The sequence below is a fragment of the Pinus tabuliformis genome, chromosome 6, assembly GCF_031772625.1.
Source record: "Pinus tabuliformis cultivar Carrire ecotype Pingquan chromosome 6, CPIR1, whole genome shotgun sequence".
Lineage (NCBI taxonomy): Eukaryota > Viridiplantae > Streptophyta > Pinopsida > Pinales > Pinaceae > Pinus > Pinus tabuliformis.
In genome coordinates, this window is record NC_142292.1 from 382,605,389 (window position 1) to 382,621,937 (window position 16,549).

The 16,549-nt window shown below is 38.4% G+C and overlaps 1 protein-coding gene and 1 pseudogene across 2 annotated transcripts in view; both read left to right on the forward strand.

Moving 5' to 3' along the window:
- LOC149258917 (serine/threonine-protein kinase rio2-like) overlaps nt 1-8,996 on the forward strand; it is a 233,179-nt gene extending 224,183 nt beyond the window's left edge. For both annotated transcript variants that reach the window (XM_089416735.1, XM_089416745.1), the window contains one exon: nt 8,802-8,996. In XM_089416735.1, the coding sequence (XP_089272861.1) occupies nt 8,802-8,996 (195 nt within the window). The remainder of the gene's footprint in view (nt 1-8,801) is intronic.
- Nucleotides 8,997-14,539: 5,543 nt separating this feature from the next.
- LOC149258918 (mediator of RNA polymerase II transcription subunit 6 pseudogene) lies at nt 14,540-15,127 on the forward strand (annotated as a pseudogene).
- The last annotated feature ends 1,422 nt before the right edge of the window (nt 15,128-16,549 follow it).

The following is a 16,549-nucleotide window of genomic DNA, read 5'->3' on the forward strand; positions in this document are numbered from 1 at the left end:
GTTGCTAGCTTGACAGATTGGAGCTCGGGAATTGGCCAACCCAGAGAGCAGTTGATGAGCTCATGTTCATTGTAGCTGACGTGATTTGCAACAGTGATAGGAGGTAGCCCTCTTGGAGTCTCGATGTGTAGATGCCTTGATCGACGAAGGCACTACTAGTGAGTAGTACGGGTGCGACAGACTGACAGGAGAAGATACAACATAGAAGTTGTGCAACGAAGTTTGTCATTGTATCTTGTAAACCATAGACTGTTGTATTACTCACTTTGTTTAATATAACAAAGATTGGGATTGTAGATATTGTACAATTTTGTTTAAAACTGTGTATATTGTGCATATGTGATTTACTGCTTTATATTTCTGTTGTGCAAAGTAGTTTATGGTTGAGTTTCTTGGTTTGGTAGCGTCAGTGATTTTAAGACTCTAACCTAGACCTAAGGTCGTGAAAATTCAACATAGTAGAGGTCCTTGTCTTCGACCTTAGGTTTCTTTTCAGCTCCTTCATCTTCTGCTATATGTGCTTCATTTCTTTCTTTCCTTTTGTTGCTCTTATTATCCTTAGAGTTCTTGGGATAATCTCTCTTATAAAGCCCATCCGCTGTGCAAAGTAGTTTATGGTTGAGATTCTTGGTTTGGTAGCGTCAATGATTTTAAGACTCTAACCTAGACCTAAGGTCGTGAAAATTCAACATAGTAGAGGTCCTTGTCTTCGACCTTAGGTTTCTTTTCAGCTCCTTCATCTTTTGCTATATGTGCTTCATTTCTTTCTTTCCTTTTTTTGCTCTTATTATCCTTAGAGCTCTTGGGATAATCTCTCTTATAAAGCCCATATTCATTGCAACCAAAGCATTGAACTTGTTGTCGCTGCTACAACACCCTCCAAAATTTTGCTATGTTTGAATTTTGGAGCCTACTACCATTGTCGTATCTGGAGTCGCTTTAATTATCAAATGTTGTTTCATGCTATTCTATGTATTTCAAGTGTCTTTGAATGGTCTCAAGTGTCATTGCATTGATCAAAACATCTTTTGGTGCATTTTGTGGTCATAACATCATTGTTGTCATAAAATGACACTTTTGGGTCGCAGTCGCACACACTTCACTCGTTATACTTGGGGAATGGGTACAAAGTGGAATTTCAATGAATATTTATCATCGTTCAAGTTTTCTAGGTTTTCTTGATGAGTTAGTGTGCGTCACGCTTGGTTCTATGTGTAAAATCATCTTGTTCACCCCTTGCGCCTTTTCTCAGACTTGGACAAATTTTCGGTTCAAAGTGAACTCATTGAGGCTAAAAGCGCACGAGCGTATTTTGAAGCCTTGATGAGGAATCCTTGGTTGTTCAGAAGTCCGCCATGCTCCCTCCAAGAGCACTAGGCACACTCCTTAACCCTCTTTCCCCTTCCTTACTCCGAACTGCGCCCTCAAAAGGCCAAGTCTTTCTAGAGCGCACTCCTTCGACTTGAAGAAGTGCGCCCTCCTTGAGCACATAGACACACCCTGAAGGCCTTAAGCTTCACCCTTCAACATTCCCTGATGCGCCATGTGCCCTCTTGGACTTTTTGAGTATATGAGTGCACTTGAAATGCATGAAGTACCAACCTTTAGCCTTCAGGAGAGCGCCCTGTGCCCTCCTGGGTCTCTTGAGCGCATGAGCGCACCTCGAAGGCCTGAAGCCTTCACGCTTCAGCCTTTAGGAGTGTGCCTTGCGCCTTCCATCACTCCCTTGAGTGCACAACGCACTTAGGAAGCCTAAAACTTTCCCCTTCACCCTTCGGACTTGCGCCATGCGCCTTGCCTTGATCGTCTTCTTCCTTTGAGCACATGAGCGCATGTCGAAGCCCCGAAGCCTCTCCTCTTCAGCCCTTCAACCTTTCAAAGTGCGCCCATGCGCACTGAAGCGCCTTTTGTCCCTCTTGAGTGCATCGAAGAGGCCTGAACATAAAATATGCATGAATCATGGTAGAATAGGAGATTTTCAGATTGATAGTTGCTCGTCATGAGTGATTGTAGACACAGGTATTCTAGAAACACCATGGCAAGCACACATGAGGAAGATCGGGCAAGGAGAACAAACAAAGGAAGCTCGGAAAGAACAAAGAACACGCTTGAATGTTGATGATCAAAGTAACCGCAAGGACTCCATTTGATCAGATACCCTTTGGAGGGTAGAGGACATCAACGATTAAAGTTGCATGAAGAATGAAGATATAGTTGGAAGCCATGTCACCATTGGAGAAAGTCCATGTCATCAGTCACTATTAGTCCCAGTCATCCTAGATAGTGACATGTTAAGTCTCGTCATATGATGATGTGGAAGTCATAATGTATTGTTGCAATCATTGTAAAAGACAAATAAGTTGAAGACCAAGAGTAATGTATGAATTAAAGAGTCATGGAAGTCCAAAAGACATGTAATATCAAAAGTCATATGTAATTCCAAAAGTCATTTGGAATTCCAAAGGTTGTAGAAGTCCAAAGGTCACAAGAAGTTATAAATTCAAGAGTCATGAGGATGTGAAAGGTCATTCCTCAAGTTATAAATAGATCCTCATTTCTCATGTAAAGGACTTTTAACCTTGGCTTCTCCCACAAGGCATTAGAGAGACAAAGTTAGTACTTTTGGGGAGCAAGTAGTGGCTCTAACACTCCACTATTGGAGCTAGTGATGTTCATTGCATTTATGTATCTTGGGACTTTTGCTTAATATTGAAGCCTTCTAGGCCAACACGTTTTCACACATGGATTGTGAATGTTTCTAAGACTATTCTTTGAATGTTTATGGTTCATGTTTGCTTTCATTAGTACTGGATTAGTTGAACTATTTCGGTTACTTCGATGCTCCTTGTTGGAAATGTGTTGTTATGCTATAATGATTGTCGCATCCTTGTGAACTATTTCGCTTGATGTTAGATGAGTCTTACATATTGCATGTGTCTCCATTAGGGTAGTACTATTACTTCTCTCTTAGAGGCTCACTTAATTTTCCCGTCTGCCGTAGAAGAACCTTGATACATTGGAAATTGAACATTCACAAGGCATATTAGCTTGCTCATTCGAAAGGACAATTGCACTTCTCTCTCATGTTGATAGCTAAAGGTAAGGCATATCTTTAAGTAAAACGGGAGTTGGGCTGTATTCCGGATGGGACTCCTACACCAAACGATGTGAGGCCTAGTTGGGACCTTATATTAGGGAGATCCCTTGTATGCTAGCGGTATCCAACACTATCAACAAAACTTTAGACGTGTCTCGATTTCCATGAGGCTTGTTATTGTTGTACTTGTGATGAGATCCAAATGTTCCAAACTTTCTAAAGTTCTTCTTTGATTTAGAAACAAAGGCTTGAGAGTTTTTTGTTATTGGGTTCGTTATCATCTTTAGCTTTCAACCTTGTTTCTTCTAGAACACATAGAGCCCAAAGTTCTTCAAAAGTTGGAGTATATTTTCTTGCATAGATTCCACTTGCAAAACCATTCCAAGTTGGAGGTAGAGCATTGATTACAGAAGTGATTAATTCAGAATCAGATATGGTTTCTCCAAGTCCTTGAAGTTGATCCTTTATTTTTGATATTTTCATAAAGTATGAAGCCACATCTTCATCTTTTGACATTCTTGTTCCATAAAGTTGATTCCTTAGAGATATCTTTTAACCAGTAGTATTGAGTCTTGAAAGAATATAATTTGACCAATTTATCATATACTTCTTTGGATGTGGACAAATCTGAAACAAAAGAGATAAGATGATCCTTGATAGACTCAAAGAGAATTCTTTGAGCTCTAATTTCTCCCTTGTTGTACTTGGCTACTTCTTGAGCATTATTTTTGTCTGGTACTGGAACATTGCCTTCAACAAATTGCATGACTTCATTTTCTTTGAGAACTAGATCAATTCTCTTTTTCCAAGCCTTGAAATTAGAAGCTCCATCAAGTTTGTTGCCTTCCTTGCAAATAGATGTCATTTGGTTGGGAGGATTAGACATAGAGTATAGTAGAGTACTTACTTGTCAAAGAAGGAGAAGTTGTTATAAGAGTGTCTTCAAGAATGTTGATGAGTGAGCAAGAGCATTGATGAGTGAGCGAGAACTTGATGAAATTTCCAAGAGCCTTCAAGAGAGAGACAACTACTATGAGGATGTCTTCAACAATATGATTTTCAACCCTTCTGTCTTTGGAGAGATAACTGCTGCAATAGTGTCTTCAAATGTCCCAACAAGTTGTGATCTTCACGCTACCTTTCTTTCACCTTAGCTCTGATACCATGTTGAGAAACTAAGTGCTGTAAGATAATGATTGATTTCTCTTAACTTGATAATTACTTGTGAATGTTTGTTGGATTCTTATTACTTATATTATCTTCTTCATCAAGTAATTATACAAATGTGCAGAATTACAATGATCACAAAGAGACAAAGAACACCAGAAATTAGGCTCCAAGCCAGGGAAAAACCCCACAAGTGGGAAAACCCAACAATCCTTCTTATAGAATCAAATCAAAATGAGATATCCAAGACCCAAGACCAAGACCAAAAACTGCCACAAATTTCCAAGTCAACCCTCCTCTAAGTCTCCTCCAATCAAGTCAAAGTCAACACTAGTCAAACCCTTTTGAAATCTGGTCAAATCATAGAATTTTCGGTCCTGCAGTGAAGACCAAATTTCAGCCCTGTAATTTTCACAGAGATGCCACAAAATCTTTGCACATGTGATCAGAAACAAGATAGAAAACCCAATTTTTTTCTCTCCTTTGACTTTGGATCTTTTTCTTCTTGATTAGGCACATAAATTGATGGATGATGTGATGTGTGAGTGTGTGTCTCTAAGGGTTCGAGTTGACTCATATATACCTGTATAGGAGGGTCGAATAGCTGCCACGTCGGTCGACATGTCCAAGGAGGGCCAACTTGGTCTTGTGTTGACTCTTTGACTCAAAATAAAAATTCTTTTTCTTTTTCTTTACAAAAGTCCAATTGGGATTTGACTCAAATACGTTTATTTTTGACTCATAATAAATTCTCTAGACTCTTTTGTCTCTATAAGCATGAAGATCATGCTTTGACCAAAAAATAGTAATATGAATATAATAAATATGTCAATGATAACAATTACATCTTATTACATTATGAGGATCAACACTAGTTACATTTTCAACAGGACATGTGTCCAATTTTCAGGACATGTTGAGGTCAAGTGTTTGAGGACACTTGTCCTTGTGTATATTCATCTCCGACAAGTGAAATATGGGACACGGTTGTAATATTTTAGTGTAATTTTTGACCTAGGGTTTCAGGTATCTAGGGTTTTCGATGAAATTTCTTTTGCTCATTCAATAAATAAAACATCAACTCATTCGATAGCACAATAAGATATGATCCACACTAAGTATCATGACACAATTGTCAGCAACCATATCACTCTGCATGTAATGCAAATTTAACAAAGAAAGTGTTCCAAGTACACTAACGATCTGAGCAGAATGAGTATTCTTGTAGATTCTGATTAGGAACTAATTATAGATATCTCCAAAACTATGTCTGCTACAGGATGCTACGCCTAGTTCCAAAGACCTGTGGGCCTCTTGCTTCAAGAATGTTGATTTGACAGGCTTCCTTGGACTACTTCGGGCTACTAATTTGGTCCAACCTTGGACTAATTGACGAACTTCAGAGACCTTCCTTAGGCTGGGATCTGCGACTACAGGAAATCTGTGTTACTCTGCTTCAGTACTCCAAAAAACTAGTCCAAGATATGCAGTGATTGCTTTAGGGCAACTCGGCCAAAGAAAATGTCAAACTATTTTAGTACAAAGGCTGGTCCTACTTCAGGGATTATCCGTTTTTGATAGTAGTTTGAATTGGAAAGCGAATTGCCTTAGGACATGGGTGTGATACTGTTTGTGCTTGCCTTCCGGATTTGGAGATATTCTGGCACCGTATTAGATTCAGGATCATTGAACTATACTTTTTGATTACCTCCAGGGATGAAATTACCAATTCTGTCACAAAGTTAACCCAATTTGCTCAGAATGATGGTGGGTGGTCTGCGTGGTTGGTTGACTAAGAATGGGCTCCAGAACTTTGCCAAACCTGCCGGCGCTTTACTTCAAACTTCGACCCAATTCCAGACCTTCATACAATCTTAATATAAGTGTGGATCACTTGGGATTTGCTCCTGTTCATGCACAGATAGACTTGGACAAGGATTCAAGGTACTCTCTTCTCCAATTTCGACCTCCGGAGATTGCCAATGCTAGGTACCTTCGGCCTGCTGTATGGAGCCTTTCAATACTTTGATCCGCCTAGAGTTTAGCTTCAGAGAAGAGTTCGTCCTATCTCAAGGTATCTTAATTGCCTTGCCACAGACTTTGCCTTGAAAACTACTTCGCTGCTTCTTGAATAGAGAGAAATCCCTGTGCCAGAACAAAGACAAGGAAGATAAAATAATTTTATCAACCAGGGTGGAATCTTTCACCTCCGAAATTGATAGGAGAAAGAGGGCCTGAGGCTTAAAAAACAGAGATAAAATGATCCAGTCAATGGTGATCCAAATGAATTCAACCGTCTTGTATTTATAGTTTCCTCGAGGGAATTTTCTCTTTAATTAATTTGAGAGAAATTCATTTCAAACTCCATTTTTGGGTTTCTTTGCCCAGCTGCCCCAAAACTTGCCCAAACATTGGGTATTTTGGGCTTTTCCCCTCTATCAAGGACTATAGCCTACAGGGATTGATAGGCTTCTTCATCTCTTGGGAAATTAATTTCTCGGGAACATTACAATGGCCCCTATTTTGATGTGTATTGTTACTTAGCCTTTATGATTCATTTTCATCCTTTTACTTCAAGAATTTAACATCGGCATTAATTACATGGCATTAGGGCCCTAGATTTGAATATTAGGTTACCTCTCTCTTAAATTATTGCTTTTGTTAAAAATTTGTGTTCCGAGGGTCCTTAGTTCCATTGTATGGAACTGGCCAGCTTTGTATAGAACCAACTGGTTCGGCATGGAACCAGCAGTTTCGATACAAAAACTGCTCTTTTCAGGTTCGGGGCAACTGTTGGAAAGGTTTCACCTCCAAAATGGTCGGACCGTCCAGTTTCACCAGTTCAAATAACACTTCTCTGAACACCACTTTGCATATTTCTGTGTCCATAAATGTACCAGGGATGGAAATGCACTTGAAACAGTTGTTTCAGGCCTGTAGATGTGTGTTTCAGACTGGAATAATGCTTTTTGGGCTGTGTACCCCATTTTTTCCAAGGAAAACCTAGTGGATAAACCCAAGGGATGCCTCCCCGAATCCCCACATCTATGGATGGTATTCCTAGTAAAACCATTGGCATAAACGAGTGTGCCTAATCAAGGGAGATTTGAACCAGGCATCAGTTGGTTCTGAAACTAACCAAATGCCCAACAAAAATGGTGATAACTGGTTGAGCTAACCTCTTAGGCTAAAATATTTGGAGACATCTTGTCCCACCTTCAAAGAACTTATGTGGGAGTGAGATTGCTGGTACCTTGCAAGCCCCAATCAACTCGCAGGAGGTAAACATATCACAAGCCTGGGTAAGGAGGATAATGGCTTTTCCTCCTTAACTACCCAAGGTAGACCCATTTGACTTTGGGCTTGGCAAATTAAAACTTAACACCACTTCCCCTCATTAAGATAATAAAACCTGCTCTCTCACATTTATCACATTGTCTTCAAGAGCAAAAGCTTTCCTGAATGCTACAATAACACAGGGTTTTACTGATTTTTGCAGCATAGGGAGTAATCTTGATATATTCATTCTGGTTTCCTGATAATTTGCTACTTAAAAAAAAGGGACTTTTACGGAATGTTTGTATTTTATGTGCCCTAAAATTTTGGGGGCTTATGTTTAGATGGCTTACCAGTTTTGGAAACCCTTAGTTGTTTCCAAGTTTCGTGCATAGCTCCAGATGCAGTTCCTTGATTTGAGAGGTTGATCTCACAAGATGCTTTGTCTCGTTCGAAATTTTTTGTTGGTTGCTCCGCATCTGATAAAACAGTCTGATGTTCATCTTGTTGGTTGCACCAAAGTCAACATGGCTTAAATTCACCTTATGTATCATTCATACCTATATTTTTTGATTTCTTGGATTCAGGATTCCTGTCAAATACTCTTTGTAGTTTTTATATTGCCATTCTTTGATGTTGCTTATCTGTCTTCCTTGTGCCAATCTATGCTCGTGTCTTGATTCGCTATTGGTGATTGATGTTAGCTAGCATTATTTGAGGTTTAGTTTTGACAATGCCAATTTTTTATCATTTGGATCATGGTCCAGACACATCATCTGTAAAGTATGAGCACATCTTAAGGACCTCTATGATCACAGAATAAATTCTTAAAGAAGTGCAGTATCTTTAATAAAGTGATTTAAGGCATGGTATTATATGATGAGGGTACCTTGCTGCAATAATGATATTTTGAGGCATTGTGGTCAAGAGGAATGAATGCTGATGAATTAAGATTTTGAAATATAGGAGAGTATAACATGGTGATATGTTGTTAATATGGCATCTCAGTTAGTGTTTCTCATAAGGTTGGCTGTCCTAAAATATACTTTGGTGCTAAGTCGTGACTGTAAATAACTGTTGCACTATTTATTTTCTAATAATATTTGCACTGTTAAATTGCACTCTTTTCATCTAGCAGTAACTGAAATTAAACTTAGAATCTTCAGTTCTATTTGCACTGTACTTGCCATTTATTTTTCTTCCTGCTTATGGTACTTTGGAAACAATTTTGATTACAATTAGTGGATGTCTTTTCAACCAGGAAGGAGGAGATGATGAATCTGCTACAAGTGATGATGATCCTGAACTTGATAGGCGATTAGAGAAGCAGAGGAAGCGAGCTATTGCAGCAGCCCATGGTGCTAGGAGGTCCCATGTTTCAAGAAATTCTTCGAAGGACAAAGGTGGCAGGAGATCTTATAATGCAAAGATGCAGATGAAATCTCTCCTTTGGTGAATTTGGAGTGTAAATTTTGACAAACTATTACTGGCAGTAGTGCATGAAAAGTTTTGAAATATGGTTCTAAATTTGTTATATTCGTAGAGGGTTAAACTAATATTGTTAATCTGTTAGCAAGTTAATGAGTCACAATGACACGAGTTTTAAATGTAGCAACGTGACCTTTTTGCTTTTAGGCTGTTATTCTAGTTGTGTTTAATACGGTGTTTGAGTTCACTTGGTAAGAGTAAATAGATGTCATAATCTGCAGACTGATCTCTGATCCAGATCGGTTGTTCTTTAATAGAAGGTGTTGCGATAAGTTTTCAAGGGTTGACCAAACTTAACAATGTTGAGCTTTTGCCCGTGTCAATTTGTTTGTATATATAATATTTACTATTTTGTCAATTTGTCAATATAATATGCTCCGCTCCATTTCCTTTAAGTACATGTCGGGTTCCATGGTAGATTTTGGAGGTGTAACGTGTTTTAATTCTCTTCCCTTCGTCATGTGCACTCCTTTTTCGAAGTAAATTTTCCTGGGTGAAGATTTTTTTTTGGTACGGAGAATTTTTGCACAATCTTATTAAAAAATATGATATTTTGGCAATCATGGTAATTCTTTTTGGGCTTTTTTTACAGTTAGTGTTTTTCGCTTTTGCAACATGATATTTTACAACCAGGAAGGATTTTCAAATTATAGATCATTATCGTTGTAATGCAAACATGGAGTCATCATATGTAACCACTTGAATAAGAATTATTTGTAACTAAATGCTACATTCCATATGCCCTAAAATGATCTGATTTATTAATTTGTTATATTGATCATACAAGACATCACTTTGGCGCAAGAGCATACATAAAAGCAATTGAGACTATGATAACATTATAGACTTTATAACTTTTCTATCAACTTTTATAACTGTAATCAGATATCTATATTAATGTATACGATTCAAGGCGTGATAACTATTGCAACGTTTGTCCTAAATACAGTTTTTAGTCGAAAAATAATTCGAAAGCAATCATGAGGCATTTCCAGGTATATGACATCATCTTAGAACACGAACATAAAAAAAAACATAAAAGAAGAAAATAAGATAACCTTAGCTTTAATGACATAGGAACAATAAATTCGTAGCTTTCTCATAAGTTTAACTTATATAATATATCTATCTTAAAATATATTATTTATATGATTTAATGGTGAAAACTACTGCATGCTTCATTTCATCACAAATGCACAACATTGATAATGGGATGATATTTCATCACAAATGCACAACATTGATAATGGGATGATGAAAATCTAAAGGTGGTTGAGACATTATAAGTTATGTGATTTAAGCATCGTAAGTGATTGGGACATTTCATCTGATCATAAATAAACAACTTTTACGGCTTAAAAGTGGCAATTCAACTCTAATTAAGAATTTGAACACTATTTCTAATGCATGCTATGGAATATTGTTTACGTTACCACCAGTGTTGAAGGTTTGAGGACTAATTTTGATGTAGAACTATAGTTCTCTGCTAGTAAGCCACTGGTTAGAGGGTCATTTTAGTGGCTATCAATTATAAGGTAGTCGAGCAGGCCATGATTAGTGTGGTATTATACTAAAGGTAGTAGCAATATAAAAAGGTTTGGTACCCTAGCTAATTGGATACAACAAGCAACACGTGAATAAATAGTATGCCCATTTATTTAAGCATTTTTTCACTACAGGTTTGATATTAATCCTTCTGATTTCCCATATGATGTAGGATATTTATCCACTATTTTTAACAAATACTATGTTTGCAAGGTTTAACTTAAATGTGTGTGTATATATATTACAGCTAATAACAATGATTAGCTATACAGAAATATTAATATGAAAGAATATATTTTGATGCAAAGAGAAGAAGCATTATCAAGGTAATCATATTCACATATTTGACAAAAAGAGACATGTGGCTTTTATTCTCACTATTCTTCAGTTTAGACCCGTCTTTGTTAGTGAAAGGCATATATATATATATATATATATATATATATTTGGAAGTGGAAGTTGTTTGTGATCTTCCTTTATGTACATAATTTATATTTTGGAAGTGGAAGTTATTTGTGTGATTTTTTATTACTTTATGTGCTTATTGCTTTACAATCACAAAACAACACAAATGGAAACTTTCATTGAAAGTTTTTGTTAAACACACATGGAAACATAGAATAGGAAAGATAAATCATGTGAGTTCCATTTTTTTTATTAACATGAGATATACATTTATAGTACAACATATAACTCTTGGGTTTCAGATCCCAAGGTCTCTTGGACTGCTTTTGTCCATTCGACTTCCACACTAACCCATTTAGGATTAGGTGTCCAACATTCCCCCCTTAATCCGAAGGGTTATGTATGAGTCCAAGAAGAGAGCTGTAATACAAAATGTGCAAAAAATGCATGGCAGCACTAGGCTGAATGTGCTCTATGAAATGTTGGTAAAAAAAGGCGGTGGTTTAAGGATGACCACCAACACTGGAACGCTTAGTGCAGTTCCCGGAACTCTTCCAAAACTGGCAAGAAGCTGGAGTCTTCTGCTAGAGGAAGTGTTCTTAATCTGTGATGGTTTAAGGATGACCACCAACTCTGGAATGCTTAATGCAATTCCTGGAACTCTTCCAAAACTGGCAAGAAGCTGGAGTCTTCTGCTAGAGGAAGTGTTCTTAATCTGTGATGGTTTAAGGATGACCAACAACTCTGCGATTCCTGGAACTCTTCCAAAACTGGCAAGAAGCTGAAGTCTTCTGTTAGAGGAAGTGTCCCAGATTGCCAATTGAAGGCATGTTCAGGGGCATCTTTGTCTCTGGCTACAACTCTGAAACTGGTGTGGCAGGTTGTGGCTCAGGCTCGCTTGATGTGACTTTGAAGCTTGTAGATGACCATCATTTCCCCCCCTGTCAGATACAAGGTGAGAAGATGGAGAAAACTCAACTGTAAGACTGTTCAATATTTTGGAACAAGTTCTGACATGTGTTTGGAATATCTTCTTGGCTGTTGATGCCCATTGCCAAGAAGCGATCCATCCAAGATGAATCTTTGTTCTTGCAGGACGTTTGTTTCTGAAGCATCTGTGTGAAGAATGACTAGTTTTATGACAGTGCTTACATGGATGAAGATCAAAACAGTGATCTTTCAGATGGCCAACTCGGTCACAGTGTTGGCATTTCACGATCTGTTGTTGTTGTTGTTGCGGTGGAAGAGGAGTAGAATCTGGAACAGTTGGAGGTGAACTGTCATGAGGAGCAGATGAACTGTCATGAATGAATCCAGCTCTCTGAAACTGAATGGGCTTGGCATAGTCTGGAATATGAAAGGACAAGTCCTTGTCATATCCAAGACCAGTTCTGTGCTTGTTTTGGACAAGCTGTTCCCAAGGTCTGATGATGGGCTTGGGAAGTGCAGATTGAGTTTCTGCATCTGCATGTTCAACTGCTGCTTTATTGGGCATTGGATCTGAATGAACTTGCTGCTTATGGGAGTCTATTTCACTGTTCTGAACAAAAACAGGTTCAGAATGATGACTCCTTTGTTTTAATTCTTCTTGCTGAAGCTGAGATTCAAGCTGTAAAAAATCAATCTTTTCCTGTGCATTATATAAGCATGTCTGAATTTCTGAGAGAGATCCTTTGCTGATTTGTAATGTGTCATCAACAGTAGATTGTATAAGAGTTTTCATGAACTCTAATACTTCACTGATTCTGGCCATTTATGCGTTAAAAACTGATCAAAACTACTACTTAATGCAGAAAAGTAATACCCACTCACAGTACACAGCAATATCCTTATAAGTGTGCAGCAAATGATCAGTGTGCAGCAAGAAGCAACAGGTAGAATTCGAAGATGTTGAAACCGGAATACCAGAAAGCAAACTAGATAATGCAGATTCGTTCTTATTGAAAACTTTTATATCTCAACACTTGATATAGACATATAATCTCAGTAATAGCATCTACAATAGGCCAAGTTCTGACACCCAATTTCGTTAGCTCATCAACACTGTCTCTTGAATATAAGTTTTATAGAGTATCAAAAACTACAGCAATGTCTCTCAAGCAGTTCCTTCTAAAGCTGAAGTAGGTCTTCCACCTCCAGCTATTGCAAGTTCAGTTAAAAAACCACTGGTAGCAAAGAGAATTGTTGGAAATAAAACTGGTGAGCTTGATGTCAAAAAAAAGCTTACAACTAAGTCAAAAAGAGGATCTTTATGATCAACAAACCAGAAGAACTTTCATCTACTACAACAGTACAGGATGCCTCTTGCTCTTCTCGGTTCACATACATGGAGAATAATTCCAATTCAAACTCAGATTGTGGAGCACATATCTCTGGTCATGTTCCTCCTGTAGCTAGAAAAGCGTTCTTAGCATGGACATTTTCCACACGAGATATTCAGGAACACATTTGCCACCCTTACAAACACTTCAATGCCTTGCTCTTTCAGGGGCGCAAATTTGATCAGTTTGGAAAGTATCAGCACAATGCGCATAGATAAGAAATTACCAGCAAATTTCACAAAGGAAATATTTGATGCAATGGAAAAGCACTTTGGTCAGAATCGAACTATTCATCCTTATACTGTTGAATGCTGAGAGGAATACCAATCTCATAATGACGAACAACATTGAGTACTCTCAATATTTGGCACATCTCCCTAAAACGATCCCGTTGAAAATGACTGCAAAAAGCCCGACCATAGCTAGCAGCTCTCAAAAGAGTACGTTGTCGTGAAATGTCAAATTCATGACCTGCAGCATCTATACATGTTTCAACGGCCTCAGGGAGGGAGGAACGAATTTTCTTTGGAGAATTTCTCTAAGGCATCCCAATCTCTGATAGTTGCTAAGGCAAATACTTTCAGCCAATACCACCGTTTCTCAAAAACCTTAAACTCTGCCCTTATCTTCTGAGCTGCACGATGATTTCCTAGTACAATGCATGTGCGGATTGTGTCGCTGACACTTGAATCAACAAATATAGCCTGTTTGGTGCTTGCTTCTAGCTCATGCTGCAGTCTAAGCAATTTTGCATGCTCTTCTGCTGCCTTTGACTCAAAAGCATGCTCCTTTGTCTCTGCAAAGAGTCTATGCGCTTGATCAATGAGCTTGAGACGAGGACCTTGAAATGGAGAACCCTTTTGTGCAAGGGGACTCTTTTAATTCTCACCCTGCAAACTTGTAACGGAGGGAGGCTTTGTATACGTTATAAAACAGAGGAGGTGGTTTGGATAATGTCGACCGAGCGAATTTTCAATGCTAATAACCAGGAGCGGAATCAAATAGTGGGAGTGATGTATGGTAGCGTGACAGAGGCGTGGATTGGACAACGGATTGGAGAGTGGTATGAGCAGCGTGGCTAAAAAACGCATGTATGAAAACATTCAATGCACCAGAACCAAATTCGATCATTAAGGCAGGAGTAATTGAACCCCGCCAGCAACATTTAGTGAAGAGCCTTCACCACCGATACTCAGACAATGCAGTGCTTTCCGGCAACCCACTGTCAATGAATTAACGCATGCCCCCTCCTCCTGGCACCAACTTGACAGGCATCTGCTTCAGAGATCAACTTTGGCTCAACAGTTTCCCCCTTGACCGAAACTTCATCTTCGATTATTTCGCACTCTCTCCTTTCTATGACTACACTTGCAATAACGAGCAACTTCGGATGCGCTCTATTCATCCCCTTGACATCTCCCAGCTCTCGAAATTGATAGGCATTGAATATATGTTGAATGAAGTTATGGAGCCTCATCTTTTTGTTATCCGAAAGCAAAAGCGCGACGGGCCTGAGAAAGTCACACCCATGCTTACATATTACGTCCTAGACGGTTCCATCTACCAGGCACCTCAGCTCTCTAGTGTTTTCGCATCTCGGATGGTTCGAGCTCTATATTATATATCAAAATCTTTCACGGCTGCAGCCTCAAAACTAGAGAAGATTGGCTATGATACAGAAAGTGACAGTGTGAAACTTGAAACAAAGGCTGGAGCGGAGAATATTGATTTTAAAGAAGTAAGGCGAGTTGATCAGATTCTCATAGCCTTGCAACGCCAGTTTCAACATCCCAACTCCGCACTGAATGTCCGAGGAGAGAGAAAATAGATTGGTTGTTCAAGGAATCTCTATACGAAATCGTAAACCAGCGTTTCAGCAACGTATGGGAAAAACGCAGTATATTTACACACGATGCGCTATCTGATAGGGTCAGCAGTATTCAAGGAGCAGCGTAACAGTCGAAGGAGCGTTTTGTATGCAGGTGGAGTAGCTACAGCAGCAGCGTAGCAGAAGGGAACAGGCCAGCGAAAAATGTTATGTCTATAACTGACACGATCAACAGAAATTAATAGCAAGCAGGTTCTGCAGAGTTGACAGGTTTTAAAAATACCCAAGCCTCTATTTTCGGATCGCTGGAATGTGCATGTGCGTTACACTCAGAATCGCAGAACCGACAGTCATATGAATGTAGAGAGGACGTTTCAGAGTTGTGAACCGTTTCTGACCCGTTCAATGAGCAATATGAATTTATCCTAGCAAATGATCACAAACCCACAAGCTTCATTAAGACATAGAAGCATTGGTTTACACAGGCCACAAAAACAAATGGCTTACACAGTATTGAGAAGGTTATGAACGAACCAGCTCCGATACCATGTTAAACACACATGGAAACATAGAATAGGAAAGATAAATCATGTGAGTTCCATTTTTTTTATTAACATGAGATATGCATTTATAGTACAACATATGACTCTTGGGTTTCAGATCCCAAGGTCTCTTGGACTGCTTTTGTCCATTCGACTTCCACACTAACCCATTTAGGATTACGTGTCCAACAGTTTTTTGAAAATAAATACTTGAATTCTCAATAATCTTTGATTCCCAGGAACAAGTTCGGTTTTTTTTTCACACCTAGAAAATCAATTTGACTATTCTCACCTTGCTCTTTATTTCAAGTCCATGTTTCAACAATTGGGTAGTACATTTTCTGGGAAGAATAACTTTTAGCATTACCATTGGAAGGATGACTTGTACCATTTTGAACAAGTATTTGCAATGGTGTTTAGAGAAATGTTATATGTAACTCTAAAGCTCTGTACAGTCAGGGAACAAGAATTTTTTTTTCTTTTAGATTTCACATGGATTGGGCATTGATACAAACAAAGATTTCTACCATATTCCATTAGCCATTTTGAATGAATATCCATGACCTACAAAATATGATTTGCGGAATATTGTTGGCCATTTTTCCCATGTTCAATCACTCAATATGAACTACAAAAATGTTTGGTTTAGTCATTGAGCTACATAGTAATCAAATGTGATTGAGCACTATAGAGTGTTTGGTCCTTTATGTTTCTGAATTATGATTGGTGCTTTATATGGTCTGACATTCAATGAGACTTTGAGATTGAAGTGGATGTTATTGGGATATGCCATTGGCACAATTTTGATGTCACATCAAAAACCTATAAACCATTTTGAGATTTTTTTAGACATAGTTGTGGATTATTTGGTCAATGATCT